Here is a 19,446-nt window from a genome sequence, read left to right as displayed (position 1 = left end):
TTTGCACACAAACATACATATCCATAGGTACTTTAATGAACTTATAAACGAAAATAAAATTAATTTTTATTGAATTGGTTTTGTTAAATTATTTTATTATCTAAGAATTCGTTTCAATAGAATTTCTAAAAACAATTTTTTAATTTAATACATGTGCAACAGTGTGAGCTTATTCAAAATTATGAACTATGAAATTATGAAGGCCTATAAAAAGTACCGAACAATTGTTACCTGTACATTTCTAAACGACCGTAAAAAGAACGTTATTCTGTGCCTATGAAAAGTATCTACGATATCTAGAACATTTATGCCTTGGTATACGCTGTTGCAGCCCTGGCGAGTAGTCTTAAAACCGTACAGTTTTGTAATTTCGTAGTGTGACCATACAAGCAATGTTTTATATATTTATCTCAGCCTTTTGGTATTATTCGGAATTCAACTTTAGGTCACCCTGCGGTGTGCGCTGGCCCTGCATTTAGCTGGTGTTAAATTTGTAATATTGTTTTTTTGAATAACGTAAATAGTGCACAATGGCATCCATACTACGCACGGGAAAACTGTTGCGTTACTTTGCCGGCTTCACACGCAATGTCGTCGTCAATTCGGTCCGCGACTGCGAGAGCAACAATCTCCTCCAATCCGCTCCCTGCATGTGCGGACAATTCCAGAAGTAAGTTTCATTTTGAAGTTTCTACCTCGCCCGGCATTACGCAATGCATGTGCTTGTCTCAGCTCCATGTGTGTGCTAAACAATAGTAATTTCTGTAAAATGGCAAGATGTTAGTGGACCCTGTCATCAGCTTTTAATTGCCTGATGATTTCATTAAGAAAGTTGTGAAAAAGTTCAACTGACTTTACATAACCTCAACCCCAAAACAAGAAAATGACTGTTGAGTGTAATCGACGGTTAAATACTCGTCGGGATTTCTTGGGATTCCTAAACAGTTCGTGTGATCATATCAATTGGTCTAGAACGATTTTGAATTATATAAATGCACAACTTTCCAAATTTTAAAGTATTGAAAAACACAACCAAAAACCGAAATTTAAAACATCACTTTATTTTATAAAACTTTTTTAAAACAAAGACCACCTGACAAATGGAAATTCATTAAATTACATTGAGTATATTTATTAATTTTTTTTATTTATATTCTCATGAAATTAATTTACCCTGCTTTAAAATATGAGTGATTAATGTAATTTGATTTGTTTTTTTTTTTCCAGTGGCTTTGCTAGCAACGCAGCAGCCACCAAGGCTGAGCTAAGTCTCGACAGGCAGATCAAGCGACTTGATCAGGATGCCCGACGCATGGGACGCATCTCGCGTCGTGATCTGGAGGAAGTGCTCGACGAGATTCGCACACACCGAACGGCAACCAGTTCGCAGTCGCTGCTCGTGATACGTTGCTGTGGCAATCTGGTGCCCGAGGAGTTGCCCGAGGTGCGTACAGCTCTGGTCCAGGAGATCTGGAAGACACTGAATGCGCTCAATGTGCCCATGGACATATCACACTATAATGCACTATTGCGTGTCTATTTGGAGAACGAACATCAATTTACACCCACCGATTTCCTGGCTGAAATCGAGGCGAAAGGCATCGAACCCAATCGGGTGACTTATCAGCGACTTATAGCGCGCTATTGCCAGCAGGGCGACATCGATGGCGCCACCAGAATCCTGGAGTTTATGCGTGGCAAGAGTTTGCCCGTAAATGAGAATGTTTTCAACTCGCTGATTCTGGGACACTCGCAGGTAAAGTTAATTACCTTATGACCCAATTTCGTTGCTGATGAATCTATTAATTCTAGGCCAACGATCTCGAATCAGCCAAGGGCATTCTGGCCGTAATGAAGCAGGCCGGCTTGGAGCCCAGTGCTGACACCTATACGACGCTGTTGTGCGCCTTTGCGCGTCACGGCGACATCGATGCCTTGAACAGCACGCTGGCTGAATGCGAGCCGAAGGAGATCATTTTGCTGGACAAGGATCTGCTGGACATTGTCTACACCTTGACCATCAATGGCCATGGCCAGCATGTCGATGGTTTGTTGGCCAAGCTGCGCATTTCACCCGGCTTTAATCAGGATGCTGTCAATATTATATTGCGACTTGTGAACAAGGGTCACGAGGATGTGGCGCTGAAGCTGTTGCGTTTGATGCCACGCGGTGTGCGAGTTAATGGCGAACCTGTCGATGTGGGCGCCTTCTACATTCGACAGCTGGTCAAGGCCAATCGACCCGTTGAGAGCATTTTGAACATTTGCCGCACACTCCAGGCGGAGGGTTTGAATCCCAAGGCACTGACCATTGCCACCGAGGCGGGTTTGACGCACGGAGCCATGAACAATGCGTTGCCACTGCTGCAGGAGATGAAGAATCTGGGTTTGCCCATACGTCAGCATTACTTCTGGCCACTCTTCTGTTCGGTCAACTCGAATCAGGTGCTCGACATTGTGCGGCGCATGCAGCAAGAGTTCGCCGTAAATCCCAACTCGGAAACCATTCGCGATTATGTCATACCGAATCTGAAAGAGAAGAACTGGGAGCGTGTGGTGACTGTGCTGCGTGATGCTGGCGTTCCCAACTCCACGGCTGTCACCTCTGCTGTCTATGCGGCATTGACCACACATCAGATTGCCGATGCTGCCAAGATCATGGAGAAGAACCGTGCCTACTATGTGCCCATTCTGTTCCGTCAACCCTTGATACTGGCGCTGAGCAACACGAATGATTATGCCGCCTTTGTACGATGCATTCGTCAGATCCATGAGGGTTTGCAGTTGCGTGCTGGTCGCGAAGCAACTGAGGAACCGGAACAGGCCAATAGCGATGTCGATGCGCCTGCCACTGAACGTGCGGTACCCGATGTCGTGGGTGGCATTGTCCACGAGGCGGCCATTTACTTCCGTCGTGAAAGAGTTGCCATGCTCGAAAAGACACTAAAGGGACTCGTCAATCAAGGTCTATCCATTAGCAGCAACAAGGCGACGGCGCTATCTGAGTTGCTTGGCGCCGAAATGACGCCCAAGATCTCCGAGTTGCTGGGCAAGCTTAGCTCTGGCGAACTGGAACCCGTCCCATTGCCCAGCCAAGGCAAACGGCCATTGGATACGCTCAGCATTGATGGTGAGTTCAGGTCTAAAAAGCTAACCCATCTAATTATCTATCCACTTGACACTCGCCTTTTGAAGAGTTCCTTAGTTATTCAATTCCTTCCACTGTTGAATAGTTTACTACATTTCGAACTCTCTCTCCTCTTTCAGAGCTCGAGCGCTTCATCAAAAATGTGGAGGCCAAGGGCGAGAATGCTAACAACATCAAGCGACAGCTGATTTCTGCCTGCTTCCGTTCGCACAACCTCGAAAAGACACTCGAAGTGATTGAGCGCCTAGATCAGGAGAAATTCCAGATACCCATTGGCGTCTATGCCCAACTGGTCGATCTCTACACACATCACAAACGGAGCTCCGATGCGCTGGCTCAGTGCAGTAAATTGCGTCAGGCGGATGCCAACTTCAAACTGGACAACCTGAAGACGGTGCGATTGGCGGAGCTGCTGCTGCAGGAGGAACGCGTCGAGGAGACCCTGGAGCTGCTCAAAAGCAATGCCAAGGAGTCGGTGCACAACGAGTCGGATGGTGGTAGCTTTAACTATGTGAGCACCGTGTGGCGCATTCTCAATTTGATCGCAGAGTCGGGCAATGCAGACAAATTGAAGCGTGTCTTCGATGCGTTGGTGGAGAGCAACTATGTGGTACCCACAAATGTGCTGCTCGGTCCGCTGATCAAGGTGCACATGGTCAAGGATGATCTGGCGAGTGCCATCAATGCCTTCGAACAAATCTGTCAGCAGTACAAGGCAACGCCCTGGAAGAATGAGCTCGCCTGTCGCCTGATACAAAAGGAAGACGCCGCCAACTTGCAGCGTCTGACCGACCTGAGCACAAGTATTCACGGTGAGGTGAACAGTCTGTACGATCTGGTCTTCTCCTTTGTGGAATGCGGACGTGTGCGTCAGGCACGCAAGATCTTGGAGACACCTGGACTGCGCACGCGTCCTCAGCGCATCAACTCCGCTTGCGATCGTTATAAGAACGAGGGCATGTTGCAGCCTCTGGAGGGTTTGATTGAAGCCACCAAGGATCTGGGACACATTGATCGCAACAAGATCTATTACACGCTGCTGCTGAGCTATGACAAGGCGGATGAGGCCGAAAAGGCGCTGGGATTATGGACCAAGATGCAAGAGGAGGCTGTTGCACCCACCGACGCTTTTCTGCTGCGCCTAGCCGAGTTGCTGGAGCGCAAGAACATCGAGGTGCCTTTTGTGGTGCCCGAGTCAGCGGCGCCCAAAACTAAACGCAGCAAACCTGCAGCTGCGGCTAAGGTGGAGACTAAGGTGGAGACCAAGACGGAGGTAAAAGTTGTACAGGCGCCCAAGGCGCCATCGAATTCGGCAAGCTTCCGTCGTGCAATTCAGGCCAACGATGTGGATGCCGCCATTGCGTGTCGCGATCGCATCATCAGCGGCGAGAAGATTGGTGTGCTGGACATCTCGCGTCTGATTGAGTTGCTCGTGCGTTCCGATCGCCTCGCAGAAGCTACCAAGTACGTGGACGAACTGCTCGCTGATAAGCAGCATCCACAGCCAAAGATCTTCAAGTATTACTTGAACAAAGTCGCTGCAGCCGGTGACTTGGCCACCTTGGAACGCATTGGCCAGCAGCTGAACGATGAACAGAAGCGTTTGATTTCGTTTGACAATCGCTATTGTCATGCCTACATTGTGGCCGGTAAAGTGGAAGAGTTCCTCAAGCAGCTGACCACAAATATTGAGGCGGCCAAGACACCTGAGGAAGCCGCCAAGTTGGCAGAGAAGTTTCCACGAGGTGGCGCTGTTGGCATCCTGGACAAGCATCCCGAACTGGTGGCACAATGTAAGTGAATCAATCTTAAATTTGTTATGCTTCAGTTTTAAAGATTTCCCTTATCTTAGATGAAGCTCTAGCGGAAAAATATGCAGCACTCAATCAGCTGGGTCCCATGAATGTGCTGTGGATGCATTTGATATCCAACGGCCAGGAAGTGGCCTCCAAACAGATCTGGGACAAGCATCTGTCCAGTGCACCACGCCTGATGTTCCAGCGTGTGCTGCAAACGGCTCGCGAGCAACAGGACGAGAAACTCGCCTCCACCGTGATTTCCCAGCTGAGGAGCAGCAAAATCTCCGAGGGTGCCATTGGCAATGCTTACTCCTGTCTGCTGGACATACAGACGACCAAGGGCAACACAGACAAGGCATTGGATGTCCTGGCAAACGCCGTCAAGGATGTTTCCCTGGAGCACATCAATCGCACAGCGTTGTTGCGTCTAAAACAAGCTGTTGAGGCGAAGTCACAAAAGTTCCCATACACTGTGCCAGAGAAACGCACCAAGGCGGGCGATTCCAGCTCCTCCTCGAGCGGCAGCAGCAGCAGCGACGATGATGTCAGTCCAAAGAAGCCAGAGACAGTGAAACAGAAACCCGAAAATGCTTAAAAATGCGCTCAACAAAAACGGTTGGGGACAAGTTTTTCTTTAGTTTAATCTACTGTAATTATGCTACTTCTTACTTTAGTATTTACTTTGCTGTTGTCAACTAAACTAAAATATAATTAGTTGTTTTTATTGCAAGCTGTTTTGAATTGAAATGATTAGACGGATGCTTTAAATTTATACTTTTATTATTATCTTATAATATGAGCCTTTTAAGCTCCTGCGATGAATTAGGTATTCAGGTTACTTTCATTTCAATTTAGTTCTTGGAGCTTTGCCAATTGTATTACAATTTATTCTTGGGAAGTTACACCTCTGTTACATGCGTTACGGACTAGTTGCCTGGGAGACACAAAATCGCCGGCCCCTTTGGGCTTAGAATCTTCATTAATCAGCGTCAACGTGGTGCGGCTACGAAGATGCCATTTGGGTACTGCTCCCATTATGAAGGACTGGCCATTACGGCGCTTCTCCACATCATAGCCTTCGGCAACTTTTTTAAAGTTCGCATTATAGAACAGACGAAACCAGATTACAAAATCATAGTTGTCTTGGAATTTACCCTTGACCAGTTCATTAACCGGTATTATCTTGTCTACGCCGTGCTTATTGAAGGCTTGTTGCAATATTGCAAAATTGTTTTTGAAATCGTTCTCGAGCAAACTCGCAAACTTTACTCGTCGCATATTGACAGAATCGGGAAATAATATATCCATAAGGGAACAATAGGCAGCGCCGGTGCCCAGATGATCGATCTTTGAAAGGTTGCTCTTTAAGCATTGATTGATCCATACCAACATGGACTGACGTGACCAAAGTCTTCGACTTTTATGGGTCGATATAACGTTAACTGCTTTCTTGGAATTCGACATGTCTAAATCGACAAAATATTATATATTAAGTTGGGAATTATAAAAGTATTATTCATTTTTTGAAACTTACCAACTGCGTTAATAATTTTCAAGTTTGTTAGTATTAGCACAAGTATAGAATTTGTATGTAAATATATTTTCTGCAAATTTACAATAACCAAATTTCAAAAATATTTAAAAAATGAGTTTGTTTTTTTTTCTTGTCAAAAAAAAAAATAATGCCCTATTTTAATGTGCACTGTATGAGCTTAAAGTGTAGAATGAATGTAGACAAATTGAAAAATTGTTCTACAATAAATCAGAGCCAGACCTGTTTTGCATAAATGAAAATATTAAAATCTAAATTTTGAATATTAAGCGCGTTACTGATGTTTTTATCGGCAAGCCGCCACAGTGTTTTTTGAAAATTTCGATAACAATTTACCAAATGCAACATTAAGTGCGATTAGGGTTGCCGCTTTTTGTAAAGCCACAACCGCTGAACAAGCGGCCGCGTTTGCCAACGTTTAGCTCTTAAAAATTTTCACCAGCAACTTTTACGTTTGGTTTTCAATAATTTCGCGCGTTTAATTGTGCATCCAGGATGCCGGACAGTGACGCCGATAGCGACTCGAGCAACAGCTCTGCTGGCAGCAGTAATAGCAGCAAAAGTAGCGGCAGCGGCGCCTCAACAAGCAGCTCCAATAGCGCCGCCAGTGATGCTGGCAGCCAACAGAAAGAAGAAGCAGCTGTGGAGCGTGGTGAGTCGAGAGAAGAGCGAGGAGAAGGCAAGAAGAGCAAATCAACTGATAAAATGACAGCTGGGAAAGAACCCGAAACGAAGCCAAATGATGTGGAACACGAACAACAACAAGAACAAGAACAGCTGCAAACTGTTGACAACAACAGCAAAGTGGCAACAAGCGTTGCTGACGAAGCAGCAAAAGTTGTTGAAAAACCGGCAGAAAAAGAGAATGAAACGGTGACAGCGACAGAGGAGAAAAATCAACAGCTGGAGTCAGAGCCGGTGACCGCAAATGGCAAGGCAGCTGTCGCCAAATCGCCCAGCAATGTGGAGGAGGGTGAAATAACCGATGTAAGTATAAAAGGCAGCTTTATGAATGGGGTTTTCAATGATTTTATGTTGCAGAAAGAGGATGAGGCAGCTGAGGAAGCAACAGGAGGAGGAGACGAAGCTGCAGACAAGCAACCAGAGCTGAAGCCTGCGTCGGAAGAGGAGGAAAAACAGACCAACGTCAGCAGGCCTCCGCAAATTGCCAGCGAGGTGCGCAGACGAAGCCCCAGTCGCGATGCAGAGGAGCGACAACGTCGTCGTCGTACTCGCAGTCGGAGCCGCAGTCGCTCACCACGCAATCGCAACCGCAATCGACGTCGCACACGAAGTCCACGTAGTCGCAGCCTGAGTCCGGTGCGTCGACGTTCCAGTTCGTTGGAGCGTAGACGCGCCGAGCGCGAGAAACGCCACGAGGAGCGGGCGAAGCGCGATGAGGAGCGAGCGCGTGAGCGTGAGAAGCGACATAATCATCACCAGCAACGTCGCAAAGAGCCGTCAGAACCCACAGAGAACGCGGACAATGCGACTGTCAGTGAACCGACGGCCAAGATTAGCGAACGCCAGCGCCGCACTGTGGATTTGTTAACATCGCGCACCGGTGGCGCTTATATTCCACCGGCGAAGCTGCGAATGATGCAGGCCGAGATCACCGATAAGGCATCGGCAGCGTATCAACGTATCGCATGGGAGGCGCTTAAGAAGTCAATACACGGCTACATCAACAAAGTGAACGTGACGAATATTGCGATTATTACACGCGAGTTGCTGCGCGAGAATATTGTGCGTGGTCGTGGATTGCTGTGTCGTAGCATCATCCAAGCCCAGGCAGCGTCGCCCACTTTTACACATGTCTATGCTGCTTTGGTGGCAATTATCAATTCCAAGTTCCCCAATATCGGGGAGTTGCTGCTAAAGCGTTTGGTCATTCAATTTCGACGCGCCTTTCGACGCAATGACAAACTAGTTTGCATGTCAGCAACGCGATTCATTGGCCATCTGGTCAATCAACGTGTGGCACATGAGATCCTGGCACTGGAGATGTTGACGCTGCTCGTGGAGACGCCCACCGATGATTCGGTAGAAGTGGCCATTTCGTTTTTAAAGGAATGCGGCATGAAATTGACGGAGGTCTCGTCGAAGGGCATTGGCGCCATCTTTGAGATGCTGCGCAACATTCTACACGAGGGCAAGCTGGATAAGCGAGTGCAGTACATGATTGAGGTGCTGTTCCAGGTGCGCAAGGATGGCTTCAAGGATCATCCGGCTATTGTCGATGATCTAGAGCTCGTAGAGGAGGACGATCAGTTCACGCATCTCATGATGTTGGACGAGGCCACCGAAACTGAAGACATACTAAGTGAGTACAAAACAAAGAGTTAAATCAAGTCATATTTTAAGATTAGATTAGAAAAGAAGACTACTTCAGAGATTCTTTATTACAGTTTTCGACTAAAATTATAATCCAATGACACCAATTTCATCATTTTACTAAGTTAAATATCCATTATATTTTTTCCTCCGCAGATGTATTCAAATTCGACGAGGAGTTTGCAGAGAACGAGGAAAAATACAAGGCGCTGAGCAGTGAAATATTGGGCAGCGATGCCAGTGGCTCAGGCAGCGGCTCTTCTGGTTCTGGCTCCGATTCCGACAGCGATTCAGATGCCGAATCCGGTTCAGGCGGAGAGGGAGATGGGGAGAAGGCAGCAACGGCTGGCGATATTATTGACAACACAGAAACCAATTTAATTGCATTACGCCGTACGATTTATTTGACGATCAATTCGAGTTTGGACTATGAGGAGTGCGCACACAAGCTGATGAAGATGCAACTGAAGCCCGGCCAGGAGGTGGAGCTGTGTCACATGTTTCTCGACTGTTGTGCCGAGCAGCGAACCTACGAAAAGTTCTATGGGCTGTTGGCTCAGCGTTTCTGTAGCATCAACAAGATTTATGTACCGCCTTTTGAGGAGATATTCAAGGACACGTATCAGACAACCCATCGCCTCGACACGAATCGATTGCGTAATGTCAGCAAGTTCTTTGCACACTTGTTGTTCACGGATGCCATCAGTTGGGATGTGCTGGAGTGCATTCAGTTGAACGAGGATGATACGACGTCGTCGAGTCGTATTTTTATCAAGATCTTGTTCCAGGAACTGGCCGAATACATGGGATTGGGCAAGCTCAATAATAAGCTTAAGGAGGAGGTACTACTAGAAAGCTTAGCCGGCCTGTTTCCCAAAGATAATCCACGGAATACGCGCTTTTCCATTAACTTTTTCACCTCGATTGGTTTGGGTGGTTTGACGGATGATTTGCGACGTTTCCTCAAGAATGCACCCAAGTCGGTGCCGGCGATTAATGCCGAGATTCTCGCCAGTGGAAATCCCTTCAAGGATCCTTCGGCTGCTGCAGAGGCTGAAGAAAATTCGTCATCGTCCTCCTCAAGTAGCGAAAGCAGCAGTTCCAGCAGCGAGGAGGAGAGTAGCGATGAGGACAGCGATAGCGAGTCCAGTTCCAGTTCCGAGTCGGAGTCTGAGTCCGATTCAAAAGCGTCGAGAAAGCGAAAGCACAAGGAGAAACACAGCAAGCGAAAGAAGGAGAAGTCCAAAAAGAAGAGTAAGGCCAAAAAGTCCAAGAAGGAGAAGAAGCGGTCCGATAAAGAGAAAGAAAAGTCGAAGGATAAAAAGGAGAAACGCTCCGATAAAGAAAAGGATAAAAAGGAAAAGCGCTCGGAAAAGGATAGACGAAGAGAGAAGGAGAAAGAAAGGGAGAAAGAGAAGGAGAAAGAAAGGGAGAGAGAAAAGGAGAAATTAAGGGAAAAGGAAAAGGAGAGGGAAAGAGAAAAGGAGAAGGAAAAGGAGAGAGAAAGAGAAAAGGAGAAGGAGAGACAAAGGGAAAAGGATAAAGAAAGAAGGAAAGAACAGGAGAGGGAGAGAGAGAAAGAAAAAGAGCGTGAAAAGAGAAGAGAGGAGGAAAAACAGAGAGAAAAAGAAAAGGAGAGGCAAAGGGAAATAGAAAGGGAAAAGGAAAAGAAAAAGCAGCAGGAGAAGGAGGAGAAAGAAAGGGAGAGGAGAAGGTCTGCTGAGAAGAAATCAAAAACAAATCGCAAGCGCGAACGGGAGCAGAGCAGCAGCTCCAGCAGCAGTGGCAGCAGTGCTGAGGACAGCGACAGCAGCTCCTCCGACACATCCTCAAGCAACAGCAGCGACAGTGACGAACCCCAAGCAAAGATTCAACGGAAGGACAACGGTAACCACAAAGCGACCAAAATCAGAGAGAGCGATGAGTTTAATCTGGATGGACCTGTCGGATCGCCATCAGCATCGCGACAACAGCATAATGGTCATGGAAAACGAGAAGCATCATCCCCAGATAAAAGACAACTGGAGCGAGAGCGCGAGCGGAACAGGGGGAGGGATGGAGAAAGAGAACGAGAACGAAAAAAGGATCGAGAACGGGAACAGGACAGAGATAGGGAACGGGAGCAGGATCGTCGAGTCCGACGTGATGACAATGAGGATGGACGTGGGAAACGTGGCCGAGAAACGGAGCGGGAGAATGAACGTGACAAAGGACGAGACCGAGAACGCGACAGAGAAAGGGAACGGGAGCGGGAAAGAGAACGGGGCAAAGACAGAGAAAGGGAACGGAACAGAGACCGGGAGCGTGATAGAGATCGCGAGCACAATCGGGAACACAACTCGCGTCGTGAACGCGAACGACGCGATTCACCGCGACGTCAGCATCGACGCAGCGTATCCAAGGAGCGCGGTTGAAGCAACTGTGTCGCCTCCTGCAATCTTCCATTTGCATTTCTCGCCCTGCAGCAACAATTACAAAAATGTACAAACAACAAAACGAAACGAAATATATAAAAACTACCACAAATGTGTTCTATAGCTTATTAAAGGGATTACAATTAAGAGACTAGGGCTCTCATAGGAATATTTGGCAAAGAAATGCCAGAAGTATGGAGAAATTCTAGACTTGAGTTTTTTTGGAGCGAGTTTCCTGAAGATAGTAAAAATTTGTATCTCCCATATATATTTAACTTAACAAACATGAAAAATTAACTTAGTTTTGATGTAAAAAAAGTTGGTTCTGATTTAAAAAAGAAGTTAACTTTCCATTTATATATAAATTATAATTGCGTCAGTCATGATTTTTATTAAATAAGTAATTTTTTAATCAAAATTAAATATCACTTACAAATTAAATAATTATTTTCCACATTTTTTTTTTTAAATCGAAAAAACAAGTTCTCATTTTTACAATTTGTTTATTTACAATAATAATTTTAGTCCCAGATTTATTTGCCTTCCAATCCATTACAATCTGCTGGACTGGAATTGGTAGTAACTTTCGATCTGGCTTTGGCTTAGCGAAGATTTCAGTCGGCTCAGCACAGTTTCAAAGTCCTGCAGCTCAATGCTGCTACAGTCAAAGTCCCGCTGGAATGCCTCAATCGCCGCTTCATTGCATAGATTGCACAGATCCGCACCCGAGAAGCGATCGGTACGTGCCGCGATCTCCTCTAGCTGCAGACGTTTATCAAAGGGCATTCGTTTGCTGTGCAACTGGAGCAGCGCTAGACGTGACTCCAAATCCGGTGCTGGAACGTGGATGAGCTTGTCAAAGCGACCCGGACGCAGCAGCGCATCATCGAGCATATCTGGACGATTTGTGGCGGCCACCACAAGAATGTGCTGCTGGCCAGCGACACTAACAATGCCATCCATCTCGGTGAGGAGCGTGGACAAAATGCGCAGCTGTACACTACCTCCTCCCGTGCCATTGGCTACCGTCCGGCGTCCGACGAGGGCATCAATCTCGTCCAGAAAGATGAGGCAAGGCGCATGCTTGCGTGCCGTGTTAAACAATTGGGCAACAAAGCGCTCGGCACAGCCCACATAGGGGGAGTAGACCTCAGCCGCCGAGGTGGCTATAAAGCTCATGTGCGCCTCCTTGGCCAGGCATTTGGCTATGCTTGTCTTGGCACAGCCTGGCGGACCGTAGAGCAGCACACCACGTGGCAAGCTGAGGCCAAAGCGTGCATGGGCGGCGCTCTGCTGGAGTGCAGACAAAATGGACACCTGTAGCGTGCGCTTCAACGCCGCCATGCCGCCAATCACTTCGAATCCCTGGGTCAAGTGCTGGACTCGCACATCGCTGGCACGTGAAGCGCTGGGCTTGCATTGCAGCAACGTCTGCTGCAACAGGAGTTCAAACTCTGCCGCAGTTGGACAGTGGTTGATAAGTTTTTGTTGCAGCTGCCGTTTGAGCAGCTCGAGATCGGCGATAGCAAAGCCTTGCGTGTGTTGCGCCACATAATCCTGCGCAGCTTCGGTAAGCAGCTCCGCTTTATCTGATTGCCGCTGCCAGAGTGCAGCAAAAAGCAAACGACGCTCTTGCACCGTGGGCAGCTCTATGCTAATCTCATGACCAAAGCGACCGGCGCGTCGTGCTTGGTTATTGATGGCATCTGGAGCACTGCTGGTGGCCAGACACAAGATGCCACTGTTGCGTTGCGGCAGCTCATCGATGAGCCTGTAGAGCTGTGCTGCAATGCGCAGCGCAGCAGGATCTTGTGATTCCGCGGGACAGAACAGCTCCAGATCCTCGAGCACTAGCACAATTCGTTGCTTAGGCTGCAGCCGCTGTTTGAAAGTGTGCGCCGCGTGGAAGATGCGACGCAGTTGCTGCTCCGTCTCGCCGGGATAAGAGCGTAGCACCCGCGACGCCGTCACGTATAAGACATTACAGTTGTGGGCATGCAGCAACTCAGCTAGCAACGTGCTCTTCCCACAACCCACTGGACCAACGAGCAGCGCATTTAGTGGCAGGCCATGCAGCTGTTGCCTGGCAGCGTTGATGAGCAGCTGACCCAATGCCTCCAGTGGATTCTCAAAGCCTTGGGTGTGATAGTGTGGAGGCCGTGGCAAGGCGGCAGGTGTAGCCAAGCGCACATCCACAATCTTTAGAGGCGTCTCGCGTTGTAGTTCAAAGCAACTATTGTCTTCTAATCCAGTGGCATAACAGACTTCAATGCTGACGATGCCGAGTTGCAGGAGGCGTGGATGTTGCACATGACAGCCTGAGATGAGTTTAAGGTGCCGCAGAAAGATGCGAACATCGTCGCGCAGTTCCTCCAATGAAATGTTTGGACGTTCTAGCAGCTGCTCGTTGATTGTAACAACGCAGCCGACTTCTGACACTTCCGTAAACTGCTTTAAAGGCGCAAAGCTGCGGAGGCGTTGATTATTCACAGTGAAATTCTTTGATGTGACTACATCGTCCAGGAAGCAACAGGTTTCTTGAGCATCCCTTGCAGTCACTCGGCAAACGGCATAGCTGCCATCGTGCAGCAAACACTTGCACCAGCTGCTATGAAATTCCCGTCCATATTGAGCAGGTACAACACATCGTTGTGGCTCCAATTCGCTATTATCTAGCAAGTTTAACGGCAATATCAACAAATCGGAGCACATGCCGCACGACAACAATAAACATATGTTTGACCAACATTCCCACATTCAACTGCATTTATAAAAAATGTATGAAAGTGCCCACAAAAAGGATACTGCTGCATGCTAGAAATTTTTATTTAATTTATTGTTATCGCACTTCAAAGGTACAATTAGCATTTGATTTATTAAATGGATTTTATTAAAAGTGTTTGCCACCGCTCTGTAACAGTTGCGCACGCCGAACGCAGCGCAGAAAGCAACTCTGAATTTGTTTCGCATACGTTGGCAATGCCGCTGACTCAACACAGTGTTGCAGCTGTAAAAAAGTTGCTGCTGGTAACACCCTTTTCGCATAAGTTTCGCCTGGCGTGAACACGCGGATTTTGCTTCGTGGATTTTTAATAATTAAATAAGGTAAATATAAATGCCATCGAATTGCTAGCTAGTGCCACAATGGCTAACAATTGATCATTCAACATTATGCAGCTGCCAAAATGACGAAGAAGCGCCGTAATGGAGGACGTAACAAGCACAACCGTGGCCATGTGAAGCCCGTGCGTTGCACCAACTGCGCCCGCTGTGTGCCTAAGGATAAGGCAATCAAGAAGTTTGTCATCCGCAACATCGTTGAGGCTGCCGCCGTCCGTGACATCAGCGAGGCCAGCATTTGGGACACCTATGTGCTGCCTAAACTGTACGCGAAGCTCCACTACTGCGTCTCGTGCGCAATTCACTCCAAGGTGGTGCGCAATCGTTCACGCGAGGCACGTCGCATCCGTACGCCGCCAGTGCGTTCCTTCCCCAAGGACATGGCACGCAACAACCAGAATAGGAAGTAAATGCGTTTAAAAAAAATATGAAAGGCGGCTTGCTTATATCATGATGATGATAACCCTCACTCATAAGAGCATCAACAACAACAACAACAATCCACACACACTATTGTTACCCATAATAAGTACGATTTTCTATGGATCGCTGGCCTAGCAAATATAAGCATTCTGTTTTTTAAAACAAACAAACTGCCTACTTGCCACCTTATCATTTATATGGGCAAGCATCAAAATTATTGTTGCTGGGATTGATTTCAGTTAAACGGAAATTGCCATTCTACTTTTCCATGGAACAACGACAGGTGTGAGACTGGAAGCCGGATGCGTTATGCATTTAGTCGTGTGTGATATCTTATTTCCGGCTTAAGCGGGACACTCTCATTCCGTTTTTTACACACCTCACACTCACACACATGAGTGCATAAGGAATTGCAGTGTTTAACATGCTTTTGCCCGGCGTACATTTTATTTTTGAGGTTAGGTAAGTTCTTGGACCAAAAAAAAAAAGTACGTTCGCTTGATTGACCCAAATGGCTGAATATCAATAGAAATGGGAAAAGCCCCATAAATGTCAAGAGAAAACAAATATGTGTGTTTTGCAATCTACACACTCTCACTCTTAAAGCCAAGTAGAAAGGCGGCAGGCAGAACGAGAACGAGAGCTGCTTGTGATTTGTAATCTTTGTTTAAAAAGCGCCACCCAGCGGCCGGTAGCTTGTTGAGCAACTGTAGCAACCAAAAGACTGTAGCATACTTGCAGGCGGCGTCTGCCAAACAAACAAAAAAATGTATTGCATGCTGGTTTTTGGCATAAATTTGCAGAAAACGTGAGCGCAAAGGCAAATGAGGTTTGGCTTCTTCTAGACTTGCTTGTGTGGGGCTGTGTGTGAGTGGCCCCATGTCTGCGCGTGTGTGTGTGCGTACTTCCGTTTCCTGTTTACCCCTTTTTTTTCTGTTGCTTTCTGCGCCCACTTGATGATATTTTTGTGCTTGCACAGCAGTTTGTGCTTTAGCTCCCCACTCCGACTTCCCCAAGCTAAATTATTGTTTTCGTTTTGCTTGGCAAATAAAACGTAGACATAAGCAGCTGCCGCTGATCATTTAGCATAAATAAAACAGAGCCACAGCAAGCGAATCCTAATGGAGGTTATGACTAGTGACCTCCTCCAACTCCAAGAAGTATTATTATTTTGCTCACTTTACTGCAGTTGTACATTGCCATGGATTACTTTAAAAACGTGTAATTCATTCTAATTAATGCATTTATATGTTTCATACGTTAAAGAAGTTTATGGAAATGTTTTCTGCTTAAACTGAGTCTTAAATTTATTCAATTCTGTCAAAATGTATTTATACTTTTTGCTTTACTTAAATCGCTTAATAAAATATACAGATACATTTCGCAACTATTTTATTTGTATGTGTAAAAGTCTTTGAAGTTGTTTTAAAAACTTGAGTATTTCAATATTTGGCACTTTCACTTTAATCACTTGTTAAAAGAATCAACTAATTAGGTTGACTTCTACAATTGTATTTTATTGCTATACTTCATCACTTTAGTCCACATTGTAAAATAATCACGTAATTTTGTCAAGTTGATGTGTTAAGAGACGCTTTTTGAAGTACACATTTTGTTGGCTTTTCTCTTCCCGGAGTCGTTCGCAAGTGCTCCAACTGCTGGCCAAGCACACCTCGAATCTTTCCCTGCAACGCATTGTCCGCATAGACATCGCTCCAGAGATGTGTCAAGGGCAACTCTTCATCGCTTTTCGCAGCCTTGACGGCAAGTTCCATTTCTCGACGCACCTCCAAAGCAATCTCCTGAAGGTGCTCCGCACTGAGCAGCTGCTGGTCGACGCACAGTCGCTGGAAACGTTCGACGGCATCGTGGCGACGTCGCACCTCCTGCACCTCGTCGCGACTGCGATAGACCGAGTCGCAGTCGGACATGGAGTGGCCCGCATAACGATACGTGCAGAGCTCGACAATTAATGGACCCCGTTGCAGGGCATAGTCGATGGCAAACTCGATGGCGCTGCGCACAGCGAGCACATCCTGGCCATCAGCCCAAATGCCGGGCAGGTAATCGCCACGCGTATAATTGTTGGTATTGCTGGACGCACGCCAACTGCTGGTGGCCATGCCATAGTTGTTGTTCTCGCAGACAAACACCACGGGCAATTTCCACAACTGAGCCATGTTGAAGGACTCGAATAGCTGCCCCTGATTGGCAGCCCCGTCGCCATACAGCGCCACACACACGGCATCCAGCTGTTGGTATTTGCTGGCCAGCGCAATGCCAGCGCCAAGCGGTATCTGGGCACCCACAATGCCATGGCCGCCATAGAAATGCCGAGCATACATGTGCATCGATCCGCCCTTGCCCCGAGCACAACCGCTCGCCCGGCCCGTCAGCTCGGCGAGCACAGCTTGAGCGGAGAGGCCGCCATGCAAGTAGGCCCAGCCATGGATGCGATAGCCGGCAATTAGATTATCCTGTGGCCGCAGCGCTGCACACACGCCCACCGCACACGCCTCCTGTCCCGTATACAGATGACAGAAGCCACGCACCAGCTGCTCCTTGTAGAGCTGCGCTGCCGCCGCTTCCAGACGTCGCAGCGCCATCAGCTGACGGAGGTAGAGCGATGCCTCCTTCCGCTTGAGCGAGACGAGCGTGTCGGGTCCGTGTTCCAAGCGATGCAGCTTGAAGTCGATTGGCAAATGCACCAAACACGAATCTTCGGGCAGTATCTCTTTTTTGGGTTGTGGCTGGGATTGTGATTGGGATTGGGGGCGTGTCTGCTGGGCGGTTGTAGAGTGCGCGGCACGATGCATCGTCGTCTGCTGCATCAGATCACAGATCCCTGAGATTAATCCACGTTGCATGCTGCTGAGCATGTTCTTCTCCTTTTCTTCTTTTCACTTTGATTTGAATTTGTTACGAGGCTATTCGAAAGATGCAAGTTTATTCAGACTGACAGCATTTCAACATATTACTGATGCAAACTACAACGCACTCTTGGTAAGTAATTAACAAAAGACATTTGGCAGTCATTAGAAATTATACAAAAAAAGGTGTTATTAAAAAACTCTTTTTTATGAAAGTTACACTTTAATTTTAGTGAACAAAATTGCATTTGAAATTTAAATAGAAATTTAGCATATAAGAAATTATATTTATTTATTATTTATTTACGTGCTCAATTATTGTACAAAATAATATAATAACTAAATGAAGAGAGTGCTAGCTACTAAGGCCATCGACTAGAAATTATAAAGAAAAGGTAAAGTTATTAAAATCTATTTTTCAAGAAAGTTACAATTTCATTTTATTGTATTAAACATTTAAATAGAAATTTATCATTTATAGTAAAAATATTATAAATTATAAAGAAAAGGTAAAGTTATGAAAACGAAATTTTTGAGAAAGTTAAACTTTAATTTTAGTGAAGGCAAAATTATAAAACACAAAGATTTAGGAAAGTTTCACATTCATTTTAGTGAAGAAGAAAATTTTCTATGATTTTCAATAGAAATATGTTTATATAATTTAAAAGTAAAATGAATGACTTTTTTTAAATTGTTAAACAAAAATGTAGAAATAAATTATCAAAGTATTTAGTTTAGTACCACACATCGATTAATTAGTAAATGGTTTTCTTTTTAGATTATTTCTTTTCATACTAATATTGGAGACATTTGTTTTGTTAATGATCCAGAAATGTTATTCTAAATTTATTAAAGGTATTTTAGAATGATTAAAATATTCCTCATAAATTGTAGGCCTTAGGCTCTATAAACTAAATTCCTAATTTGTTTAATAAAGTCATACAAGCTTATTATTTGTCCATTTTAAAATGAATAAATTAGTATTATTTAACTAAATTTTCAATATTTAAACCTTTCTTGACATTTCGCTCTTCTTCAAAACATGAATTTTGCCTCTTTTTTCGATTTCATATAACAACTGGCAAAATACCTCAAGCATCATTTTTGTTAGCTCTCATTTTAAAACAACTTTGTGCGTTTTCATTTCTTACGAAAATATTTTTTTTAAGAATATTACATCAGAAAGTTTCAATGCTCAAATGTTAAGGTTTCATTATTCTAGTTTTTCCTTTAGTGTTTTCATTTTGCTTTATGCTTTTCCTCTTTTCCTCTATTCCGCTCACGTTCGCTTTCTTTGATTCTTTTGCCCAATCAAACTTCGAATTCGTATGTCATATTTTACTTTAATTTCCGTTCTTTCCTATGCTTCTGATACGCATTCGTATATCTTTTTTTTTTTATATGCTTTTTATACTTTTTTGTTGTTGTTGCTATTCGTATTGTATCTATGCCATGGTCGGGACAAAGCACTTTCGTTTGCCAGTCGATTCGCCCCTCGTTCGATGTATTCGATGAAGGCTTTTTGCCCATTTTAAGCGTAAATAAAAACGTTAAATGTTTTTTTAACGTGCGCCACTTAACACTCGGGACAATTTAAAGGCAATTGAGCACAACAACAACAACAACCATCAACAATGGTCACAAAAAAAGCCAAAAGCGATACTGAAACATCTATATTTTTATCACTGCATATATGTACACTGAAAATAGTCAATAGTCAAGAATTTGAACTTAGTATAATTAATTTTCATCTAAAAAGTGCGTCAAAAACATGAATATTTTAAAG

At 45.4% G+C, this 19,446-nt stretch overlaps 6 protein-coding genes across 6 annotated transcripts; 3 read left to right on the top strand and 3 right to left on the bottom strand.

Moving 5' to 3' along the window:
- The first annotated feature begins 434 nt into the window (after positions 1 to 434).
- On the top strand, positions 435 to 6,167 carry LOC117565997 (leucine-rich PPR motif-containing protein, mitochondrial). Its single transcript, XM_034245415.2, has 5 exons — positions 435 to 670; positions 1,228 to 1,756; positions 1,813 to 3,130; positions 3,268 to 4,941; positions 5,001 to 6,167. The coding sequence occupies exons 1-5, from the start codon at positions 531 to 533 to the stop codon at positions 5,540 to 5,542; spliced, it is 4,203 nt and encodes a 1,400-aa protein (XP_034101306.1). The 5' UTR covers positions 435 to 530; the 3' UTR covers positions 5,543 to 6,167.
- LOC117565999 (microtubule-associated protein RP/EB family member 1-like) lies at positions 5,705 to 6,659 on the bottom strand. Its single transcript, XM_034245417.2, has 2 exons — positions 6,482 to 6,659; positions 5,705 to 6,413 (listed from the first exon to the last, which is right to left on the bottom strand). Exon 2 carries the CDS (start codon positions 6,409 to 6,411, stop codon positions 5,833 to 5,835), a length of 579 nt encoding a protein of 192 aa, XP_034101308.1. The 5' UTR covers positions 6,412 to 6,413; positions 6,482 to 6,659; the 3' UTR covers positions 5,705 to 5,832.
- Positions 6,660 to 6,872: 213 nt separating this feature from the next.
- Positions 6,873 to 11,359, top strand: LOC117565998 (pre-mRNA-splicing factor CWC22 homolog). The gene is made up of 3 exons (XM_034245416.2): positions 6,873 to 7,486; positions 7,541 to 8,822; positions 8,990 to 11,359. The coding sequence occupies exons 1-3, from the start codon at positions 6,995 to 6,997 to the stop codon at positions 11,245 to 11,247; spliced, it is 4,032 nt and encodes a 1,343-aa protein (XP_034101307.1). The 5' UTR covers positions 6,873 to 6,994; the 3' UTR covers positions 11,248 to 11,359.
- Positions 11,360 to 11,709: 350 nt separating this feature from the next.
- LOC117565337 (uncharacterized) lies at positions 11,710 to 14,056 on the bottom strand. Its single transcript, XM_034244387.2, has one exon. The coding sequence runs from the start codon at positions 14,002 to 14,004 to the stop codon at positions 11,800 to 11,802; it is 2,205 nt and encodes a 734-aa protein (XP_034100278.1). The 5' UTR covers positions 14,005 to 14,056; the 3' UTR covers positions 11,710 to 11,799.
- Positions 14,057 to 14,192: 136 nt separating this feature from the next.
- Positions 14,193 to 14,960, top strand: LOC117565356 (40S ribosomal protein S26). The gene is made up of 2 exons (XM_034244416.2): positions 14,193 to 14,352; positions 14,425 to 14,960. The coding sequence occupies exon 2, from the start codon at positions 14,433 to 14,435 to the stop codon at positions 14,775 to 14,777; it is 345 nt and encodes a 114-aa protein (XP_034100307.1). The 5' UTR covers positions 14,193 to 14,352; positions 14,425 to 14,432; the 3' UTR covers positions 14,778 to 14,960.
- Positions 14,961 to 16,318: 1,358 nt separating this feature from the next.
- LOC117565530 (pyruvate dehydrogenase E1 component subunit alpha, mitochondrial-like) lies at positions 16,319 to 17,768 on the bottom strand. The gene has a single exon (XM_034244674.2). The coding sequence runs from the start codon at positions 17,667 to 17,669 to the stop codon at positions 16,362 to 16,364; it is 1,308 nt and encodes a 435-aa protein (XP_034100565.1). The 5' UTR covers positions 17,670 to 17,768; the 3' UTR covers positions 16,319 to 16,361.
- Positions 17,769 to 19,446: the final 1,678 nt, after the last annotated feature.

This window comes from Drosophila albomicans, chromosome 2L, assembly GCF_009650485.2.
Source record: "Drosophila albomicans strain 15112-1751.03 chromosome 2L, ASM965048v2, whole genome shotgun sequence".
Classification (NCBI taxonomy): Eukaryota; Metazoa; Arthropoda; class Insecta; order Diptera; family Drosophilidae; genus Drosophila; species Drosophila albomicans.
The sequence above is the reverse complement of the archived record's forward strand: the minus strand, read 5'-3'. Positions and strand labels throughout refer to the sequence as shown.

What these genes read in the sequence shown, in the direction of transcription:
- LOC117565997 (XM_034245415.2), top strand. Translation starts at nt 531, where the DNA reads ATGGCATCCATACTACGCACGGGAAAACTGTTGCGTTACTTTGCCGGC. An exon ending in TGATTCTGGGACACTCGCAG is followed by an intron (nt 1,757 to 1,812) that starts GTAAAGTTAATT and finishes TATTAATTCTAG; the next exon opens with GCCAACGATCTCGAATCAGC. An exon ending in TCCCGAACTGGTGGCACAAT is followed by an intron (nt 4,942 to 5,000) that starts GTAAGTGAATCA and finishes CCCTTATCTTAG; the next exon opens with ATGAAGCTCTAGCGGAAAAA.
- LOC117565999 (XM_034245417.2), bottom strand. Translation starts at nt 6,411, where the DNA reads ATGTCGAATTCCAAGAAAGCAGTTAACGTTATATCGACCCATAAAAGT.
- LOC117565998 (XM_034245416.2), top strand. Translation starts at nt 6,995, where the DNA reads ATGCCGGACAGTGACGCCGATAGCGACTCGAGCAACAGCTCTGCTGGC. An exon ending in AGGAGGGTGAAATAACCGAT is followed by an intron (nt 7,487 to 7,540) that starts GTAAGTATAAAA and finishes TTTATGTTGCAG; the next exon opens with AAAGAGGATGAGGCAGCTGA. An exon ending in CGAAACTGAAGACATACTAA is followed by an intron (nt 8,823 to 8,989) that starts GTGAGTACAAAA and finishes TTTCCTCCGCAG; the next exon opens with ATGTATTCAAATTCGACGAG.
- LOC117565337 (XM_034244387.2), bottom strand. Translation starts at nt 14,004, where the DNA reads ATGTGGGAATGTTGGTCAAACATATGTTTATTGTTGTCGTGCGGCATG.
- LOC117565356 (XM_034244416.2), top strand. Translation starts at nt 14,433, where the DNA reads ATGACGAAGAAGCGCCGTAATGGAGGACGTAACAAGCACAACCGTGGC.
- LOC117565530 (XM_034244674.2), bottom strand. Translation starts at nt 17,669, where the DNA reads ATGCTCAGCAGCATGCAACGTGGATTAATCTCAGGGATCTGTGATCTG.